Source organism: Carcharodon carcharias, chromosome 18 (assembly GCF_017639515.1).
Source record: "Carcharodon carcharias isolate sCarCar2 chromosome 18, sCarCar2.pri, whole genome shotgun sequence".
Taxonomy (NCBI): domain Eukaryota; kingdom Metazoa; phylum Chordata; class Chondrichthyes; order Lamniformes; family Lamnidae; genus Carcharodon; species Carcharodon carcharias.
In genome coordinates, this window is record NC_054484.1 from 83,564,791 (window position 1) to 83,588,085 (window position 23,295).

General features: G+C 41.5%; 1 protein-coding gene across 2 annotated transcripts in view; it reads left to right on the plus strand.

Annotated features, from left to right (window-relative positions):
* Positions 1-10,720, plus strand: part of LOC121290371 (BCLAF1 and THRAP3 family member 3-like) — a 44,653-nt gene extending 33,933 nt beyond the window's left edge. For both annotated transcript variants that reach the window (XM_041210759.1, XM_041210758.1), the window contains exons 6-12: positions 748-859; positions 956-1,016; positions 2,024-2,151; positions 2,975-3,071; positions 5,189-5,290; positions 6,886-7,044; positions 8,377-10,720. In XM_041210759.1, coding sequence (XP_041066693.1) covers positions 748-859; positions 956-1,016; positions 2,024-2,151; positions 2,975-3,071; positions 5,189-5,290; positions 6,886-7,044; positions 8,377-8,406 — 689 coding nt within the window. In that variant the 3' untranslated portion in view covers positions 8,407-10,720. The remainder of the gene's footprint in view (positions 1-747; positions 860-955; positions 1,017-2,023; positions 2,152-2,974; positions 3,072-5,188; positions 5,291-6,885; positions 7,045-8,376) is intronic.
* The last annotated feature ends 12,575 nt before the right edge of the window (positions 10,721-23,295 follow it).

Genomic DNA, 23,295 nt, shown 5'->3' on the forward strand with positions numbered 1-23,295 from the left:
ATGGTTTTTACTAAGATAGGGCAAGGAGGAAGGCACCAGGTCTACCTCAGCCGGAATGGAGTATGAGTCCTGTGCATGATCCACACACTGGCCATCTAGCCACCTGAGATAACTAGTTCCTGTATCCTCATGTAACTATTGGTAAAGGTTAATTCAGGGTATTGGTTAATTTACATTTTACATTATTTTTTTTAAATCCAAAGACGGAGAATTAAATATTGCATTGTAAGATATTGGTGCATTGGTATGTAGTATCTTGAGGTTGAAATTGTAATTTTTTATATTCTTACATGGATGTGGGCAGCACTGGCACATCCCTAATTGCCCTTGAGCTGAGTGGCTTGCTCGGCCATTTCAGAGGACAGTTAAGAGTCAACCACATTGCTGTGGGTCTGGAGTCACAGAAGGCCAGATTGGGTAAGGATGACAGATTTCCTTCCCTAAAGGACGTCAGTGAACCAGATGAGTTTTTACGACAATGATAATTTCATTACTGACTAGCTTTTATATTCAAGATTTATTAATTGAATTTAAAATTAGCTGCTGTGGTGGGATTTGAACCTGTAGTCCCAGGGCATAGCCTGGTTCTCTGGATAACTAGTCCAGTGACATTACCACTACGCCACCATCTCCCCTCAATAACTTGTCTAAATATCCATTTGACTTAATTTTATATAAAAACTAACATTTCTACTTTCCTATTGAGAGGTGATTGATAGTAATGAGTGGTCATAATTTTTGTTACAGAAGACCATTTTAAGTCTTCAGATCTAACATTGCATGATCGCTTTACAAAGTTGCAAAATGTACAGAGCCCAGAAAGAGAAGAGGAAAAAGATTTGGGCCCTGAGATACACAGGTATTGTATTGACAGAGTATGCATTTTTAACTTGGAAAAACAAATCTTTTATTCCTTAGGACATTATTTATTTGTTTATTTTTCTTTCTGAAAAAGACGGATTGACATGTCATTGGCAGACTTACACAGCCGCGAAAGAAAACCTGTTGGCAGAAAGGTACTGTACCTCGATTAATGGGATCATCATTTCATTTGCAAATCCATTTGGGATATACCTCATACAAACTATTTTGTTATAATTAGAAAGATAAGGCTGTGAAAAGAGAGGTTTGGGTCTATGTATATCCACAATTCAGGCATCTGCAAAGTCCTGCTTGTATCTGGTTAGATAAAACAGCAACAAGGCACAATTGAATGGATACAGAACCTGACAGAAAAACATTGCCAAGTAGGTAAAAAAAAAAAGCCTCTGTACTGCATTGAAATGCTAGACTATATTGTGTTTTCAAGTCTCCAGGGAAGGTTTGAACCCATGCCCTTCTGACATTTTTATGTATTTATGCTTAGCATGCTTCCACTCTTTGTATCTGTGTTAGAGGCAGGGTCCTGTATATCATCTGCCTCTGTTCAGCATCAGGCCCATAACACTTCAGCACACCTCAAACCCTGGCTTTTGTCATTACTGGTGGCAGCTTAACCCACCCCAGCCTCCTTGACAGACAGAAGCTCGTGGCCACATATGATTAAGTTTTTTGCTTTTATTTCAAGTAGGTAACAGAAAACTGATGCAGCCCTGTGGTTCAAAATGGGCCTTATATCCTGCTCCTGTCCGTGGGCCTGTGCTGCATTCCTAACTGACTACCATGCTGCTCTCTCTCTCCCACTCCCTGTCTAACTGTTCCACTCTCTCTCTAGTCTATAAGAACAGAAAGTGTGCAGAATTAAAACATTTTGTATTTTGTTAAATACCCACAGTATTAAAAAAAAGCTTGACAGTTCCTGCAGTTTTGTCAAAATTGCTATTATTCATTGAGGTAAGCTGGGCAATCTGCTGCTGTGCGTTTTGTTGCGCTGCGGTTTAACTTGATTTCCAAGCAAAGCATTGTATTGGGATGGTATTGGTCAGCTTGCAAATTATTTCTTGGTTAAAAATGAAGGCTTATGTTCCTTTTGAATCTGCAGTGGCTGATTTTGTTTTATTTGTAAATGTTCTCTAATACTTAGACAAGCACGTGGGTTGCTGTAAATCCAGATGATCTCCGTCATGACATAGAAAGGAGAAGGAAAGAAAGATTACAGGACAAGTATGAGAAGCCCCATCAAACTGTGGAGCCTAGGTTTCTTTCTCACAGGTAACTTGGATTAATTACTCCCAGAATATCAAAGATTTGAACAAGATTCCTTCCACACTGGTCCTCACACGTCAGTCCACTTCACCATTTACCACTGATCAAAATATTTTTCCTTTGGTAAGACTTTAAGCAGGGAACATTACAAATCTTCTGTAGGGAGAGACTCCTAGAATTGCTTGTTGGCAAAAGACAAAGGCAGTGCTTGGGTGGCTTGATTCTCTATGCCCCCCTGATGGTAGAGTTAAAATTAGGGACCCGAACATGAAACCTTGTTTAACGCTCCAGCACAAATTTGAAGAGCCTATGTGATGCTGCCTTATAAGTAGTCGTTAAAGTGAGCTGTTGGCAGGCTTATTGGAACTTGTGAGCTAAGTTTCTTCTCACGCCAGGTGAGTATTATTAAGCATTTCTGTTAAGTTAAATTTGACAATTCATGCTTGTTGTCTAGTGTGACACAGGTGGTTTTGTGTTTAAACACTTTCCCCAGTCCTAAGTTAACACCATTATATGTGTGGCACATATATTCACCCAGTTAGTCTGTTTCCAACAGCAGTAAACCAGTTGGCAATTACAAAAACCCTAAGGGGACAAAAGAGACCGCTTCATTTCAAACCAGGCTGATCACTGATTTATTAGAATTGAATATTGAACAATATTTTTTCCACTAATGTGGCATTCCATAAATAATTCAAACTGAGCCTGCTGCTGTTGTGTCATTTAAATAAGTAAGTTTGTATTATGTATCCTTTATACACATTCCTTGCTCTTGTATCTGATGCTTTATTTGAGCTTTGGTTCCCCAAAATTCGAAATCTTTTGACAGATCAGAGAGGCCCGAAAAGTCTCGTTCACTCAGTCGAGTGAAAGCAGCAAGAAATCCACGTTTTAAAGAGCCATCATTTGGACTTATGGAGCATCAGGTAGGAATAGCAAAAAAGCTAATTACGGTCAGTCAGTTCTTTACAATGGAATAATCAGTTAGTGGTCTGTATGTTTTAGATGAGGGGTAGATATGAGTACATCTGAACCCAAATCCTGCACGATGAGGTGTGCTGCACAACACCGCGCCTTAAAATGTATTTCAACTTCAGACTCTGGACATTTCTACAAAATGTGTTAAAGACCTTGGCATATGTGTCCATAGATCTCTGAAGGCAGAGGGGCATGTTAGTGGGGTGGTGAAAAGGCACATGGGACACTTGCCTTTATCAGTCGAGGCATAGATTACAAAAGTGGGGAGGTCATGTTGTAGTTGTATAGAACCTTGGTGAAGCTGCAGCTGGAATACTGTGTGCAGTTCTGGCCACTACATTATAGAAAGGATGTGATTGCACTGGAGGGGGAACAGAGGAGATTCAATCAGGATGTTGCCTGGGATGAAACATTTAAGTTATGAAGAGAGGTTGGAAAGACTTGGGTTGTTTTCGTTGGAGCAGAGAAGACTGAGGGGCGACCTGATCGAGGCGTACAAGATTGAGAGGTATGGACAGGATGGATGGAGAGCAGCTGTTCCCCTTAGTTGAAGGGTCAGTCACAAGGGGACATAAGGTCATGGTGAAGGGCAGGAGGTTTAGGGGGGGTGTGAGGAAAAACTTGTTTACCCAGAGGTTGGTGATGGTTTGGAATTCGCTGCCTGGGAGGGTGGTGGAGGCGGGTTGCCTCACATCCTTTTAAAAAGTACCTGGATGAGCACTTGGCACGTCATAACATTCAAGGTTATGGGTCAAGTGCTCGTAAATGGGATTAGGTAGGTCAGGTGTTTCTCACATGTCAGTGCAGACTCGATGGGCTGAAGGGCCTCTTCTACACTGTGTGATTCTGTGATTTAACATGTTTTTATCCCATAAAGTGCCCTAGACCTTTTGGGGTTTAGATTCAGTTTGGGAATAAGATGGGAGAACCCCTCACTCTAGGGAGCCTCAGCCCTTGCACCCGGGATTCATTCTACCTCTTGTTGCCAGATCTTAGTCTTTGGTCTTGGGCACTGTGTGACACTGAAGAATGCACTGGCGCACTCTACGTAATGTAACTAGATAGCTGGCTCACGACAGTAATCAGGTTCTGTAAGATTTAAGCAATTCAGATTTTGTTCAAGTTTGATATTTGAATCATTCAAATAAATTGCTAGCTTGAAATCACACCCTCCTATTATTTTGAATTACAAAAGTCTGAATGGTAGCGTGGTGTACGATGATATTATGGGAAATGTCATTTGCTGTTTTTTTTCCCCTAACCTTTGCAATTACACAAGTGGTTCATTAAGCAAAGAGCTTGTCTGCTTGATGGATTGGGTATTTTTTGTATGGCAGAGAGATGGGCTGACTACAAAATCATAAGCACTATGCTACATATTGCCAGCTGCCTCAAACCAGGAAAAGAGATAGTTAGAAGTAGATGGCTGGGGAGATAGAAACAGCAACACAAAGTTAGAAGCGGGGGAAAAAATACTCCAATTCTTTGCGAGCAGTGCTATGAGATCCAATAATGCATATGTATGAAGTTTTGCCTACAACACACTTTACAGTGTAATTTGACATGTGGATAGTGTCTACAAGGGCACTATGTAAATGTTTATAGTAGAAAAAGCCATGTTAATGTTTGACCATCGCACTTTCAGCCAATTTGACCTTGCAGAATTCTTCTCAAAAAATGTTCATTCACTTTTGTTTCTCTCAGTAAGTGAAATTCCTGTTGTCTGAAATAAACAAAATGCCAGATTTGAAGACTCTCACTCACCTCTCCCAAAGTCCAATTCTGTCATTGAATTGCTGGACTGACCTGTCCCATGCATCTAAACTCCATACTTTCCTACTCTCAATTATGTACCTTCAACTGGTACCCCCGGCATACCATCTTTTGTGCTCCCAATTTTAAAACTGTTGCCTCACTTTTATAAGCAGGCTCAAATGATTTTCTTTACAGTAGAAATGATCTGTTTGAGGTTAAAAGCGTTTTGTATGGAATTTGAAATAACATTCTGCTCTCCACACATCTTGTTTCTGACAATTCAAAGGCGTTTTTCAAACTGTTTCTCTAGGAAAAGCTGCGCAGGGAGACTACTGCGAGAAAGGCGATTGCATCGACAAAAAGAAAAATAGGAGAGACCTTAGAGCCTAGACGTTTTCAAAGATCTATCAAGGTATTTAATTGTGCCTTAACACATTTGAAATGCACAATTGGAACTGAACAACTAAGAAGCAACTTCTTAAAATTTACATTCTACATACCAACTAATATTGGCAAAATAAACCATACCGCCGCAGGAGTAAGCGTGAACTGACATTTATACTTTTAATTTTGTGCTGCAGATGGCTCAGGTGCATTCTTAAGGCTTATCTTTTTTAAATATGTATGCATAAAGAACTGGATTTTCACTATTAGCTGCATGAACATCAAGACCATACTTCAGAAATATAAACACTATTGGTGACATATTAGAAGTTAACTGACAAATATGGAGGTCGAATGAAATTCAAAATGTGACCTTTGCTTACCTTTGCAAATTGTACATGGGGGACTGTTCAAATGAACTCGTGGTAGATGTGTCGGAACCAATTTGGGGACAATACATTGTAAACAGATTCTGCACCCTTAGCTGCATCTGTTCATTTTAACATGCCATACTTGGTCACAATCTTTAAGAAGCCATCAAAGTGTTGCATCCACCTAGCATCTTGTGTATGCACCCGCACAAAAATCATATAATCAAGCAGATATCTGATGAGGACTTGATCTATATGGGGAGCTCCATTTACTTGTTTTGCACACCTAGATTTCCATAGTCTACTTCAATTATTCCAAACCCTGAATCCATGACATTCTCACGGGAGCTGTCTGATTTCAGTGCCATATTTATTGTTTCCCTCAACCTGCTTCTTGAAGGGAATGCTTTACCTGATCTCAAGCAGTAACAATGCCAGGATGTCTTCAATAAAGAAAGGCACTTCAGCGCTAACTGCAATATGTTCAAAGAACTAATGCTTTAAAGGGTGGCAAATAAACTTTATTATTTTTTGTTAAAATAATTGTATGTTAAAATTTTTACCTGGTAATATGGGTAATCCTATGAAGCAGTTTGTTGGAAACAGCCTTGTATTATTGTTGAGGTTAATGGTCTATAGAATGGCTGCTGTATAAAGTTCTAATAAATAGGGATCCCTGGCCCACAGGCCCAGCACACACCCTCCCTAACCAACTTAGCAAGTCCCTGCAGCTTTGTAGCTTTCTGTAACTTAAACATTCCCACAGGGCTTAAAGTGTGGAGGTTAAATTGTGACCTGTTTTAATATTTTATCCAATATTGAATGAAGATCTTGGAGTTATCAAAAGACTATTTATAGAGCAAAATTGTTTTAAGAATGCTTGGACGTTTTCTCTGGTCACTTTTGTTCCTCGGAAGGTTAAATAAATTGAGTTGGTCATTGAGAGGACAAAACATAAGATTTTTTGGAAAGAATAAGATTGAAGGGATAAATAGCCTTTTAAATCATGCTTTCTTTTTTTCTTCTTTTATCTTCTGAGACCAGGTTGAATGTTTTAAGGTGTACGTGACTCTCTGCTGTTTGCTGTTGGGTATTACCAATTTAGAATTGGCTTTTGAGACCTAACCGAAATGATTTATAACTTAAACTGCCCATCTGTTTATAAATTCCCTTGTCTGTCACAAGTGCCCACAATTAGTGTTTGTTTTTCCTGCACTATAGCTAAACCAACACAGACTCTTGTTTTTTGCAGCATTTTGTGAAAGAGTATTCATCTTCTGGGCGAAAGAGAGGTTTGACACTTGAATCCAAGTACCGGCGTATATATGGAGTTGGTTTTGGACGTACTAATCACAGGATATTCACCAAACACTTGAGAGAAGGGATGGCAAGGAAAAGGAGAGCTGAAAGAGTAAGGATTTGTACATTTGGAAATTAATTTTTGATCTGATTGGTGGCATTTAGTTGGAAACTGGATTTCTATAGTCTTGATTTAATGTATGCTGCATTTTTGACCTTCCATTTTCCCATGATTGTTTTACATTTCCTGTTGATTTCCCCTTTCTCTTTGTCCTACTGTATATGATTCCCCTGACAAAAAGTTGGACGACTAATCTATTCCCAGTTTTGTCGGATTCATTCTTAAAAAGACCATTAGGGTTGATAAAGACAGCATCTAACTTGATTTGTTTTCCTTCGAATTTGACCCTCATGTTCTTTGACTTCTTGTAAGGGGTGGAGGAGGGAGACAGTTATTTCAGAATGTAGCACAAAGCAGTTACTATAAATTACATTTTGCTGAAATATTGCGACATGATCCCAGCATATTGAAACACAATTTGTGATGCTGATGTCTCCCCTTAATACTATAAAGCTTCAGCTTCTTCATCTTACATTATGAAGTAACAGAAGGTTGTCTGTTTCACTTATCATATTCGAACTCTCTCTGACTTGGCCTCTGTGCACTACTGGGCTCTTAGTTTGTTGCTGTCCTCTGGCTGCTTTTATCTCTAATTGCTTCTTGTGATCATCTGAAATATTGCTGAAGCTTAAATGTGGAAGTAATATTTCCCTACTGAGATGCAGCTAGCAGAGCAGCCCTTCGAAAAATTGTGACAGAAGACAGTTTGACCAATATAACACTGGAGTTTCTGGTTACCAGTTTGTCATTAATGACAGGGTGTGTGTGTTTTCAGGTGATCAGTTCAGAGTATCTCACAACATTAAATGCATTTTAAGTAGATATGTTTTCCTCCTTTAAGGACATTGGTGCCTATCATAGATAGTGATATTGAATCTAATGTAATCTTCTCCATGACCAGCCTTAAACACGTGAATTTTCAGATGGGGAAATTATTTTATCTAAAACATCATTGGAGTGAGTTCAGTTTAATTCATAATTTTAAATTTGAGGCTTTTAACTTAGTGACTTCCAAGATTATGTAACTCCCGATAATGCTTTGGTTTATCGTTGTCCTTTTGGTGTCTGTTTTTGAAAAAAGCATTGTTTTGATGAGTTACAAATTCAGTTTAATATTTCACTTGTGTCATTCACATGAAAGCAGTGGGAGTAACAGTGTAGCTCTGCACAGTTGACAAGTTCCAAACACAGCTTGGATTTGAATTCTGTAGCAACGTGCAAGATTAAAGCCCTTGCCCCTTCTCTCCTGACATAAATCACAAAGAAATCGTGGCACTTTAACAGATTGTGACTATGTAACATTTGATTTTCTTTCTTGACTAGGAATTACCCAGCAGCACCACAGACAAGTAACTTCCCTATCTATTGGAAGGTGGAAGAATTCGGATCGATATATATATATTTCTGATGTAAATCTCCAGAGGAATGCGCACACTTCAGTTGAAATAAATTCATATGCCCTTTGCAGACTGCTGTGAATGCTATTGGTTTGTTCTACTATAGTTAGTGGCACATAAAACATTTTTTCCAAAGTACCCTGGATAATCTGGGCATTGATTAAAATATTCCACTGTTCTCCAATTAATCCCAATTGTATCCTACTCGTCACTCCTCCTCTCCAGTCTGCACTCAAGGTCTGCCATGAATAATTCATTAATATGAACTATACAATGTAAAAGCAAATATGAGATTAAACATTGTCCCATTTAAATGTTATCAAAACAGTGATGCACTCAAGTTGAAAATAGTTGCATAGTGCTTTCCAAAACTAGAGGTGTGATCAGCAATTGATGATTAGTGATTGAAAGTAGAGGCAATGTTTAAAAATGAAACTTGTGGATTTTCCTCTGATTTTTTTGCCCTTGGCTGTAGGAAAATGAGGAGGAGGCGCTGCTTGGTATACTCGTGAAGAGAAGCACAAGTATTTTCAGTTATTTATATCGTGGAGTTTGTGGCTGAGTTCATTTGCCTTAAGTGATGGGGGAATTGCATCCCAGACTACTGTTGTGCTTTCGACTTGAGCATGCGTTGTGCGTGTGCAAATAAATGGTATGTTAATGTTTTGGTGTGAGATGTAGTTTGGGATTTTGTAGCTCTTTTCTGTTCTATTGCAGTGGGAATCATTATCCAGTAATACCTGTGTGTAGAGTTAGCAGCGAAGATGATTTAATTGGAGAAGTGTGGTAAAATTGGAGTGGAGAAGAAAGGGATAGAAACAAAGACAAAACTAGCAATAAAGCAAAACAATATGACACAGCAAATATTGTTAAAGAGCAAGGCATTCAAAACCTAATAAGAGGCAAATAAGAGAGATAAGAATGGCCAAATTATTTACTTGTCTTAATGACCTTGAGTCTGTGTCCCTTTGATTTCACTAATGTCATTTGCATGTCTCCCATGTTGCAGTGCATGTAGAGCCTAAGATGAGTTGCACTTCCAAACTGAGAGTACATGTGGAAATGTTTCCATTCCCCAACTGCTGCACACTCCTGTTTGTTTAGAAAGCTCTGCTAAATCTTGTCACAGTTATAGAGTGGTGTACAACAGACGTTGTGCCCATTGATTTTTGTTTCCCCAAAAAGCGAACTTGGGAACAAGGGACAGACGGAAGTGTTTATTCATGTTCAAATTAAGTGCGTGGCGGCTTTCCCCTCCAAACTAAAATGTCAGTGCTTGTAAATGACTAATTACAAACAATCTTTTTAATACATTATTCCTAAAAGTGTAGAATAAATTCCATTCGGAATCTAGTTGACATTTAATTGTTACACCATTTTAAAGTTTTGAATTCAGTATCTCGCATTTAGAAGGAGCACAATAACGTTGGTGTATTTCCTGTTTTGAACTGTTGCCGAACCTCTGATTACTCTACATGTTTTTACGAACTTCATTTGGTTTGATTATCGATTATGTTTAATTGTCAAATGTTGTCCGTTGACCATTGTAATCATTTGTATGTTTACTGGAACAGTCCATGCTATGTTTCCAGTGATATTTTCAATACTTCACCCATAGTTGTACTATGGATAGATAGCGTAGTGCTAACATCAGGTCTGTTTATTGGATGTCATTGAGTCATTTCAAAACTTTACCCTAAAGTTTCGTGCTAACATTTCTCACTTGTATAGGACAGATTGACTTTAAAACGCTTATTGGATTAGTTTGTCTAAGGACTTAAATATTCAGATATGTTGATAAATTGAAACAGTTATTTGCCTATGGTTTCTTCACATGTCTAGTGAATTGTACAAGTGTATTAGTGATTGTGACCCTGTCCAATTGCCCAATAAACAACTCCACAAAACTGAAATGAAGAATCATTCCATGAACCATTTCTCTGCAGATTGTTTTGATAGCATTACTGTTGCTTTCTGTGCAGTGATGTGACTACCTGGCAACAGTTTGTTAATAGCTTTCTAACAATTGACCATACATAGTCATGTTTCATTTTAAATTGTTTCAATATCCAAAGCTATGAAACACAGTAAGTGGCAGGAGCTGGTTGAAATTCATATTAATTTTATGAAACCATGTACTTGCACTGCTGCAGCCACACACATTTATTGTTGGTACTTTAAGTTCTGTTGTCTTTAATGAAAGCATACCTTAAGCTGCTGTTCTGTAAGCCGCTTGTTTATTACATTAAACTTCCACCTGTTGCTTTAAACCTTGTGTACTTTGACAACTTTGTAATAATTTCATTCCAATGGAGCCTTGCCACTTAAATGAGGCATCCTGTGCACTCCACAACCAAAAACAAACATATTTAAGGATTAACAACAAATGTGAATTTTAAAAATATATAATTTAACATGCTACATCCTCGCCATTTGGAACTCTCTCCTCTAAAGTACTTCTCCTTATTATACATTCTATTATACTTCTATACCTTCAAAAGCTTTCTGCAAAAAGTTAACTGTGACACCATACCTGTGGCCTTGCACACATCACTCCCTCTAATCCTGTCCAATGGTCTTCCCTCTACCACTTGATGTCCCATGAAACACCTTATAACAGGAGGAGTGCTATTTAATACATTCCTCTAGTTAAATTAGCTGATCCCTACTCCTTTCAATCAGTGTCAAATTATTGGAATCTTGTTAGAGTCGAGCAGGGTTACAGGGTTAAAGATAATTGAACAAGTGTGGGAGTGTGAGAGAAGGCCAAATCAACCTGCAAACTCTCAACGCAAGGGGCTGGAGGAGAAAGCTGAGAATTTAGAATTCAGGTCAGCAGGGATATGGAGAATTGAAGCATAGAACTGTTGTGGTATCTAAAAGACACTTGACACAGTCAACTGTAGGTAGATTCAGCAGCAGTTCTTAATAGAAGTGTGCACACACGGGAAATGCTCTTTCAGAATGCTCTAAAGGGCAATTTGAAGTTATGCAGTTTCTGTTAGATATCTATACCATCTTTGGCATAACTCATTATCTCGCAATGTTCTTATCTTGTCTAATTGTTGCACCTTTAATTATAAATGGGTTTACAACATAAACACGGAATGATCTGTTCATAGCCTCCGCAATTCTGGAAGAAATTGTAAAACAATCACGGAATGACCTGACCTTTGGCACAAACGATGTTCACAGTTCATTCCAAAACATAAACTTTGCTTATATATCCTGATATTTTGCTGCTGTGTCTAGTCATCTTGACCCTGAGGTCAAGCTATCAGTTTATTACAGTATAACTCATAGACCATTCATCAACTTATTTTATCCTGACTCATAGACACATTCATTAACTTTACCATGAACTGACCCATGGGCTAGTTACTCAAGGTCATATTCATTCTAGTTTTTTTTTACTGCAAGCACTTTTGAAAAACTTATATCCACAATTTGACCAAGCCTGGGTAATTACATGATGCATCCTCATGTGCCTCTTCAGAACAGTTGGTTAACCACAGGGAGAGGAGGGGGTGGGAGGGTTGCAATTGGGAATACAGTGAGGTTATTGCAAAAAGAGGAAAATAGGGCAGTTGCTGTCTCCAAGGGAGCGCTGTAGCAATTGGGGGTCATGGGGTGGGCAGAAATGGAAATCTTAACTGGATTGGAAGCAGCCAGCAGGAAGAGGAGGGGGATGCAGCAGAAGTGAATGGTGTTCAGCTCTCATGGGTTTAAAAGAGAATCAAACTCTAGTTCACAAAGAAATCCATTTCTTGCATAAATGAAATAATCATCAGGCTGTGCACTCATTATTTACCTTGATAGATGGTTGATGGTCCTGTGCTGCCCCTAGCTTCCATGAATTCTCTATACTTTCTGGCTCCCCCAGTGCCTTTCCTCTGTTGTCCAGCTGGGTGGGACCGACCTAGTCTGGATCCATTCCTATATATCCAGTTGAAACCAGAAAACTTCCTGCAGTGGATTCTCATTCTGCTCCTGCACTGTTCCCTCTAGTGTCTCCCATTCATATGTTCCTGGCTCCCTCCTATATACTGCCCCTTGGCAGCATCATCTCAAAACATTTTAGACTCCATGTACACTGATAACACACAGCTCTACCTCAGTACCACCTTGCTCTACCTCTCTGCCTCTGGTTTGTCAATGCTTGTCTGACAATTCAGTATTAGATATATTACCTTCATTTAAACATTGGGAAGACCAAATCCATTGTCTTTGTTCCTTGACACATGAATCATTTCCTGGCTACTACCCCTCTAATATAAGAACAGAAAGTGCTGGAAATACTGAATAGGTCTGGCAGCATCTGTGGAAAGTAAACGGAGCTCTCATTTCACGTCCAATCACTTTTCATTAAAAACTTAAGAGTTAAGAGCTGTATCCCTCTTGCTCGTCACTGTAGATTAACCAGACGCTTTCCAACCTTGGCATCCTGAACTGAGATTCTGACCTGATATGCACTGTCACCAAGACCCCACTTCGCTTTACCATTGGCGACTGAGCCCAAGCTCTGGAATTCCCTCCCTAAGCCTGTCTGTCTCTCTAACTCTGTCTTCTCAGCCTTTGAGATGCTCCTTAAAGCCTATGTTTTGGTCACCTAGTATCTCCTTGTGTGGCTCAGTGTTGAATTTCATTTGACAATATCCCTGGGAGGTGCTTTTGACCATTTAACTGTACTAAGGGTTTCTTTCAGCTATTGGGTTCAAAGCTTCTGGCTGGCTGATCTTATTTATGCATTATAAGCACACATTTATATTTTTATAATAAAATCAAAAATAAAAATACCTGGAAAATCTCAGCAGGTCTGACAGCATCTGCGGAGAGGAATACAGTTAATGGGCAGTTCCTCTTTCCCCATCCCTGCTTCCAATCCCAGCCCCGGCTGTGTATTCACCATACCCCCTGACCTTCCCCTCTCTGATGCTGAACGTTCAGTGCTCAGCAAAGGACTCAGTTTCATACCCTTACGCCCTCACCTGAATGAATTTTGGGCTCGGCACGATGCTGAACACTTCTTCCACCGCCTTCGTCTCCGTGCTCACTTCTTTGGGCAGGAGTCCTCTCCTCATTCAATGGATCCTTCTATCCACCTCCAATATTCTCCCTCCACCTGGACCCCTCACTCTGGATTCTTACCTTCTCTTGTTCTTTTCATTGAGAACTGTAGTTGTGACATGAGTCGTCTCAATTTTTCTGCTCCTTTCACCCACTGTAACCTGTCTCTTTCTGAACATGCACTCCGTTCTCTCAGGTCCAACCCTGACATTGTCATCAAACCTGCTGACAAGGGTGGTGCTGTTGTTGTCTGGCGCACTGACCTCTACCTCGCAGAGGCTGAGCGTCAACTCGCAGACATTTCCTCCTACCTCCCCCTGGACCATGACCCCACCACTGAACGTCAAGCCATTTTTTCCAGGACTGTCACTGACCTCATCTCTTCTGGAGATCTTCCTTCCACAGCTTCCAACCTCATGATCTCCCAACCTTGGCCCACTTCTACCTCCTACACAAAATCCACAAACAGGACTGTCCTGGTAGACCGATCGTATCAGCCTGTTCCTGCCCCACGGAACTCATTTCTTGCTATCTTGACTCCCTTCTCTCTCCCCTTGTCAAGTCCCTTCCCACCTACATCCGCGATTCCTCTGACACCCTACATCATATCAACAATTTCCAGTTCCCTGGCCCCAACCATCTCCTCTTCACTATGGACATCCAATCCCTCTACACCTCCATCCCCCACCGGGATGGTCTGAGGGCTCTTAGCTTCTTCGTCGAACAGAGGCCCGAACAATCCCCATCCACCACTACTCTCTGTCTGGCTGAACTTGTTCTCACACTGAACAATTTTTTCTTAAACTCCTCTCACTTCCTCCAAATAAAAGGTGTGGCTATGGGTACCCGCATGGGCCCCAGCTATGCCTATCTGTTTATGGGGTATGTGGAATATTCCTTGTTCCAGTCCTACTCCGGCCCCCTCCCACAACTCTTTCTCCAGTACATCAATGACTGCTTCGGTGCTGCTTCATGCTGTCATCTGGACCTGGAAAAATTTATTAATTTTGCTTCCAATTTCCACCCCTCCATCATTTTCACATGGTCCATCTCTGACACGTCGATTTCCTTCCTTGACCTCTCTGTCTCAATTTCTGGTGATAGACTGTCCACCAATATTCATTACAAGCCTACCAACTCCCACAGCTACCTTGAGTACAGCTCCTCACACCCCGCTTCCTGTAAGGACTCCATCCCATTCTCTCAGCTCCTTCGCCTCCATCGCATCTGTTCTGATGATGCCACTTTCAAAAACAGTTCCTCTGACATGTCTTCCTTAACCGACATTTTCCACCCATGGTGGTTGACAGGGCCCTCAACTGTGTCTGGCCCATCTCCCATGCATCTGCCCTCACACCTTCCTCTCCCTCTAAAAACCATGATAGGGTCCCCCTTGTCCTCACTTATCACCCCACCAGCCTCCGCATTCAAAGGATCATCCTCTGCCATTTCCACCAACTCCAGCATGATGCCACCGCCAAACACATCGTCCCTTCACCCACCCCCGGCAGCATTCCGCAGGGATCGTTCCCTCCGGGACACCCTGGTCCACTCCTGCATCAGCCCCTACACCTCAACCCCCTTGCACGGCACCTTCCCATGCAACCACAGAAATTGCAACACCTGCCCCTTTACTTCCCCTCTCCTCACCGTCCAAGGGCCCAAACACTCCTTTCAAGTGAAACAGCATTTCACTTACACTTCCCTCAATTTAGTCTACTGCATTCGCTGCTCCCAATGCGGTTTCCTCTACATTGGAGAGACCAAACGCAGCCTGGGTGACCGCTTTGCCGAACATCTTCGGTCTCTCTGCAAGCATGACCCAGACCTCCCTGTCGCTTGCCATTTCAACACTCCACCCTGCTCTCATGCCCACATGTCCGTCCTTGGCCTGCTGCATTGTTCCAGTGAAGCTCAACGCAAACTGAAGGAACAGCACCTCGTCTTTGACTAGGCACTTTTACAGCCTTCCGGACTGAATATTGAGTTCAACAACTTTAGATCATGAACTCACTCCTCCATCCCCACCCCCTCCCCGATCCCTCTTTTATCCAATAATTTATATAGATTTTTCTTTTCCCACCTATTTTCATTATTTTTAAATGTATTCCATCCATTGTTTTATCTCTACCTTTTAGCATATTTGATCCCTTCCCCCCACCCCCACTAGGGCTATCTGTACTTTGCTCGTCCTGCTTTCTACCCTTAATGTCACCTATTAGCACATTTCTTAGCTAATATCACCACCGTCAACACCTCTTTGTCCATTTGTCTATGACATTTTTTGGCTACCTCCACCTATCACTGGCCCTCTATCCAGCTCTACTTGTCCCACTCCCTTAAACCAGCTTATATTTCACCTCTCTTCTATTATTCCTTAGTTTCATTGAAGAGTCATACGGACTTGAAACATTTACTGTATTCCTCTCCACAGATGCTGTCAGACCTGCTGAGTTTTTCTAGGTATTTTTATTTTTGTTTTTATTTTGGATTTCCAGCATCCGCAGTTTTTTGCTTTTATATTTTTATATGTTGGTAGAATAAAAAAATGTTCCCTGTGACTCAAAACAATTCTCAAGCTGCCATGGTAGGATTTGGTCTCTTACTAGTTCAGCAACATAACCACATCTCTATTGTTCCCTCTCAATTCAAATAGAAAAAAGTTAAGTAGTGAAGATGCCACTGAGCTCTGCTTGCCTTGATGTTTCCTCAATGACTATTAAGCAGTTCAATGGCTCATCTCTGCAACTGCTACACACCACACACCCATCAAGTTTAAACATTTCTTGTCTTCTGAATGAACGGTCAGGAAATTGAGCAGAATGGCAGATATGATGTTACACATATCAACTGAACTAGATGAATCTTGTGATGATTACACTGTAAGCTCATTTTAAAATTAAACACCAACATTTCAAACCAAGCCTCTCATTATTGAAAACAAAAACAGAATTACCTGGAAAAACTCAGCAGGTCTAGCAGCATCGACAGAGAAGAAAAGAGTTGATGTTTCGAGTCCTCATGACCCTTCAACAGAACTGAAGCTGCCTCCACCACCCTCCCAGGCAGCGCATTCCAGACTGTCACCACCCTCTGGGTAAACAAGTTTTTCCTCAAGCCCCCCACTAAACCTCCTGCCTCTCATCTTGAACTTATGTCCCTTGTGACTGACCCTTCAATTATGGGGAACAGCTGCTCCCTATCCACCCTGTCCATGCCTCTCAATCTTGTACACCTTGATCAGGTCGCCCCCTCAGTCTTCTCAGCTCCAACAAAAACAACCCAAGTCTATTCAACCTCTCTTCATAACTTAAATGTTTCATCCCAGACAACATCTTGGTGAATCTCCTCCGCACTCCCTCCAGTGCAATCACATCTTTCCTATAATGTGGTGACCAGAACTGCACACACAGTACTCCAGCTGTGGCCTCACCAAGGTTCTATACAACTCCAACATGACCTCCCTCCTTTTGTAATCTATACCTCGATTGATAAAGGCAAGTGTCCCATATCAAAAACAGAATTACCTGGAAAAACTCAGCAGGTCTGGCAGCATCGGCGGAGAAGAAAAGAGTTGACGTTTCGAGTCCTCATGACCCTTCAGCAGAACTAGGTGAATCCAAGGAGAGGGGTGAAATATAAGCTGCTTTAAGGTGGGGGGGAGGATGGTTGGGTGGGGGGAGAGAAATGGAGGGGGGTGGTGTGGTTGTAGGGACAAGCAAGCAGTGATAGGAGCAGATCATCAAAAGATGTCACAGACAAAAGAACACATAGGTGTTGAAGTTGGTGATATTATCTAAACGAATGTGCTAATTAAGAATGGATGGTAGGGCACTCAAGGTACAGCTCTAGTGGGGGTAGGGTGCATAAAAGATTTAAAAATAAAGGAAAGAGGTGGGAAAAGAAAAATCTATATAAATTATTGGAAAAAACAAAAGGAAGGGGGAAGAAACAGAAAGGGGGTGGGGATGGAGGAGGGAGTTCAAGACCCAAAGTTGTTGAATTCAATATTCAGTCCGGAAGGCTGTGAAGTGCCTAGTCGGAAGATGAGGTGCTGTTCCTCCAGTTTGCGTTGGGCTTCACTGGAACAATGCAGCAAGCCAAGGACAGACATGTGGGCAAGAGAGCAGGGTGGAGTGTTAAAATGGCAAGCGACAGGGAGGTTTGGGTCATTCTTGCGGACAGACCGCAGGTGTTCTGCAAAGCGGTCGCCCAGTTTGCATTTGGTCTCTCCAATGTAGAGGAGACCACATTGGGAGCGACTAATACAGTAGACTAAGTTGGGGGAAATGCAAGTGAAATGTTGCTTCACTTGAAAGGAGTGTTTAGGCCCTTGGACGGTGAGGAGAGAGGAAGTGAAGGGGCAGATGTTACATCTTTTGCACGGGCATGGGGAGGTGCCATAGGTGGGGGTTGAGGAGTAGGGGGTGATGGAGGAGTGGACCAGGATGCCCGGAGGGAACGATCCCTACGGAATGCCGACAGGGGAGGGTGAAGGGAAGATGTGTTTGGTGGTGGCATCATGCTGGAGTTGGCGGAAATGGCGGAGGATGATCCTTTGAATGCGGAGGCTGGTGGGGTGATAAGTGAGGACAAGGGGGACCCTATCATGTTTCTGGGAGGGAGAAGAAGTCGTGAGGGAGGATGCGCGGGAGATGGGCCGGACACGGTTGAGGGCCCTGTCAACGACCGTGGGTGGAAAACCTTGGTTAAGAAAGAAGGAGGACATGTCAGAGGAACTGTTTTTGAAGGTAGCATCATCGGAACAGATGCGACGGAGGCGAAGGAACTGAGAGAATGGGATGGAGTCCTTACAGGAAGCGGGGTGTGAGGAGCTGTAGTCGAGGTAGCTGTGGGAGTCGGTAGGCTTGTAATGGATATTGGTGGACAGTCTATCACCAGAAATTGAGACAGAGAGGTCAAGGAAGGGAAGGGAAGTGTCAGAGATGGACCATGTGAAAATGATGGAGGGGTGGAGATTGGAAGCAAAATTAATAAATTTTTCCAGGTCCAGACGAGAGCATGAAGCAGCACCGAAACAGTCATTGATGTACTGGAGAAAGAGTTGTGGGAGGGCGCCTGAGTAGGACTGGAACAAGGAATGTTCCACATACCCCATAAAGAGACAGGCATAACTGGGGCCCATGCGGGTACCCATAGCCACACCTTTTATGTGTCTTTTGCCATCTCTCCTTTGCCTCCACCTATTGCTGGCTTTCTATCCAGATTCACTGGTTCTACCCCCCTTAATTACCACATCTCTACCTCCCTTTAAATCTGTAGAAGAGTCCAATGGACTCAAAACGTTATCAGTCTCTCTCTCTTCACAGATGCTGTCAGACCCGCTGAGCTTTTCCAGCATCTTTTGTTTTCATTTCAGATTTCCACCATTTTGCCTTTATTCAAATTTCCATCCTTGTTTTCAAATCCCTCCTTGACCCCACTCCTCCCTAACACTGTCATTTCCTCTAGCCTGATAAGCCTCCAAGATCTCTGCATTCCTATATTTCTGGCCTCTTGTGCATCCCTGATTTCAATTCAACCATCAATGGGGGCTGTGCCTTCACCTGTCTAGGACCTAAGCTCTGGAATTCCCTTCCTAAACCTCTCAGCCTCTTTTTCCAATGTTAAGACACTCCTTGAAACCTATGTCTTTGACCAAACTTTTAGTCATCTATCCTAATATCTCCTTATGTGGCTTGGTGTCAAATCTTGATTGATTAACACTCTTGTGAAACGCCTTGAGATATTTTACTACTATATTAAAGCTGGTACGTACATATATGCAGTTGTTATTGATTTGCTCTCTAAAAATACAATGATAAAGACAATAGTTTATCCCAGCCTGTTTGTAAGAGCCAGTGAGGATCCATCTTGCTTTAGAACTGACATAGGATTAGCCAAAACAAAGCTGGAGGAGAGCACATCGAGAATACACCTGTTCAAAGTGAATGGCGTTGAAAATATTGAAAGAGAGTTTTTATTTAACTCGAAGGAGGTTAAAAATGCAAAATGAGATATACACAGGTCATCGCAATCAGGCTATGGAGAGGAATTAGAAGTACAGAAGATATAGAGTATGCTTTAAGTGTAAGAATCTAGGAGCTGGAGGAGCAGAGAGACAGGGATTTAAATAGATACTTGAAGGGAAAAAAACTGAAGGCGTTTACTAAGGAAGAGGAACCTGAAAAAAAATCAGTAGAAGCGAAGTAGAGGTAATGGATAGAGTGAAAATTGAGAGCAGGATTTACTGGAAAAACGGTCTATGCTTAGTATGCACCTGGTCCAGATGGCTTCTATTATGGACAGAAATGAGAGAGAATTAAAACTTCTATTCCCTTACCACCCATAATCAGTGTTTTTTGAAAAGGAAGATGTGTATCTGTGTGCGTGTGTGTCTTAGCCCCTGACTGTATTTGAAATCCAGCAGCAAGCTTTCAAAGGTTTAAGTAAAGATGGTTATATATTCACACATTCACTCCAAAAGTCTAATGCTACAACAGTCATTCGCCACTCACACATACACATAAATATTCAAAGAAAATTATAGTTTTTGCAAGTTATAAACAAAGGAATAGTTCCTAAGCCATGTGGTTTGGTTCACCTCAGGGAAGAAGCAGGCACTGCCAGTCTTGTGAAGGAGGCATTTTCATTCCTGAAGGGAAGTCTAGGTAGATTCAATAGCCGGATTCATATGTAAGGATTATTGCAGGATTCTCTCGAAGAGTTGGATTTTTAGTAGGTCATGAAGTTAATTGCTTATAGTCTTGTTATCAGGTGGTCAGTTTTCTGTACTGGTGGATTTGAAAAGGAACAGGCTTGGAAACCATGGGATGTTGTAGTGTCCAGTTTTGAAACGTAGGTATTGTTGCCTTTGCTGCTGCTGTCTCCGCATCTGTTGTTCTCAGACAAACTGGTTTCTCCTTGCTTCTTGGGGATTAAAATTTGTTTTCTATGATCAGTTTTGGTCAGGTGACCTCATGGTCAGTTCCTTCTAATGTCCACACAGAATGATTTGAAGTTCGAAGCCATTGTTAAACAACGGGAAATGGATGGTGTTCACATCTACTTATGATTTAACTGGTCTCTACAGTTTTCTTGTTTTGAGCTCAGAGACAGTGAGTCTAGGAGTCCATAGATTTTGAGTTTTGGGTAAGTCCACAAACAATAGGAGGTGTGAATTTAACAAATGGTTTTTGTCTTGGTATGTCCATTCAAGAGAGGCACTCGACCCTTGGTCATTCAATTAGGGACTTTCTGGAGACTTAAGATATCTTCGAGTCAATGCAGAAATTGCAAAAGTTATCTGATCCTCTATCCTCACCTTTATTTACCTTCACCTTCACCTGTAACTATATCCATACCTTCACCTGTACATTTACCTGTGCTTTCACCTGTACCTCCACCTGTAGCTTCACCATCACCAGTACCTGTAACTCCACTTTCACCTGTAACTCCACTTTCACCTGTACATTCACCTGTACCTGTACCTTCACCTCTACTGGTCCTTGTAATTTCACCTTCACCTATACCTGTGCCTTCACCTGTACCTTCACCTTCACTTATACCTGTAATGTCATTTTCACCTGCACCTGCAACTTCACTTTTAACTGTACCTGTAACTTCCGCTTCACCTGTACCTGTAACTTCACCCTCATCTGTACCTGTACCTATACCATCATCTTCACCTGTAACTGTATTTTATTCGGCCCTATTCTCCAATTTAGCAACTTTGCATTATAGAAGGAAAACTCTTAAGTAGGGATGAAAGTGGCTGAAGACAAAAAGATTTTAAAATCTTTTGACAGGGAATTATGTCATTATAGCACTTTTAATGATCTGTAGTGAAATGCAAACGCTTCCAGCCCACTTTAAATGGGTGGAATTATTAGACTTCAAGTGGGTACACATTAGTTTTCCCTTTGTTTACCTTCTATTACCATCAAGACTGTGGAGCAATGTATTTGTATCAAATTACCAATGTGACCTCAGCATTTCAGCATTCAATGCAATTGGTGCATGTCACACAGGATGAAGTCTGCACTAACAACAGAACATGACCTTGCCAGATTGCGTACATGTGAAGTGAACCAAAGGGTTGCCCACACCCCAAGAACAAAAATATTAAAAGCCAGCAAAAAGTAAAACAGCAATAATGCAGCATAGTAACATTCAGTATATAATTATTAAAGTTCATGTGCGATAGATTAACATACAATAATACATCACAAATATGAAAATGTGTTTTTAAAGTGCTTTGTAAAAATGTTATTATTTTATATATTCATGTCAGTTTTAGCCAAGCTCTCCATATTCCCCGCTGACAGAAGACTGAGTGAAGCCCCCCTCTCCTACACATACATTGTAATCTGCCCCCCTCCCCCAACCACACACACACACACACACACACACACACACACACACCTCCCTCCGCCCACTCAGTCCCTCAGCAGCCCCTCTTGCCAAATACCCTCCTCCACTCACTCACTCCACATATTCACACACTGCCAGCTGCAAACAGTATAAAATGGGTGGTCACCTCATCAGGTGACCCTCCAAGATGTTAATGAGTTCCTGCCGTTAAGTTGGGTAAACCTTCCACACCAGGTTCCTTGACTGATTGCAGTCCTTCCTGCACCATTCTCTGCAAATATCGAGGCCTGCACATCTGCTTCACAAGTGATGGCAAATTTTCTATTTAAAATATAAATAATACAATAAAATAAATGTAACATAAAAATAAGGGCAGAATGGATGACTTTAAAGCAATCTGAATTATGCATGCTGGTTTAATTATCCTCTACCTTTCAATCTCCTTCACCTTTAGCAATGCCAATGGGATATCAACTTAGAAATATTATAAATTTTGCCCAGATTAAACAGATAACTTCCCAACCACAGAGTGGGGTAAATGCAGTTGGAATAAGGTTTTCTTGGGGATCACGTGTTGACAGATGTGCAACCCTATAACTGGCTCCCCAGGGTTTGGGGGTTTTCAGGGGGTGGGGTGCGAGATTTGGGGCAATGCTAGGATTCAAAGAGAGGGCAGAGAAAGAATGAACAAGGCAAGAAACAATTGAGAACAGGATTTGTCCCCAGCATTTGCTCTTTCTGCCAAAAATCACTCGAATGGTAATTGAATAAATGTAGTCTCTGCACCAAGGCTCCTTAGACAGCATCTTCCAAACCCACGACCACAACCACCTAGAAGGACAAGGGCAGCAGGTAGATGGGAAAACCACCACCTGGAAGTTCCCCTCCAAGCCACTCACCATCCTGACTTGGAAATATATCACCGTTCCTTCACTGTCGCTGGGTCAAAATCCTGGAACTCCCTACCTAACAGCACTGTGGGTGTACCTACACCTCATGGACTGCAGTGGTTCAAGAAGATAGCTCACCACCACCACCTTAAGGGCAATTAGGGATGGGCAATCCCATGTTCTGAAGAAGAGTCATATGGACTCAAAACGTTAATTCTGTCTCTTCCTCCTCACTGATGCTGTCAGACCTGCTGAGTTTTTCCAGCTATTTTTGTTTTTGTTTCAGATTTCTAGCATCCGCAGTATTTTGCTTTTATATTATTTGGGAAATAACTGTTGGCCCAGCCAATAACACCCACAATTCATGAATGAATTTTTTTAAAAATTAGAAATTTTTGAGGGTTGGAGCAGATCCACATACCAAACAGCTGGTTAAAGTAATTCTGACAGGTAGTTTCTCTCAGTGCCCAGCCCCTCAATGATCATTGCAATCTCATCCAGGAATAATGCAAATT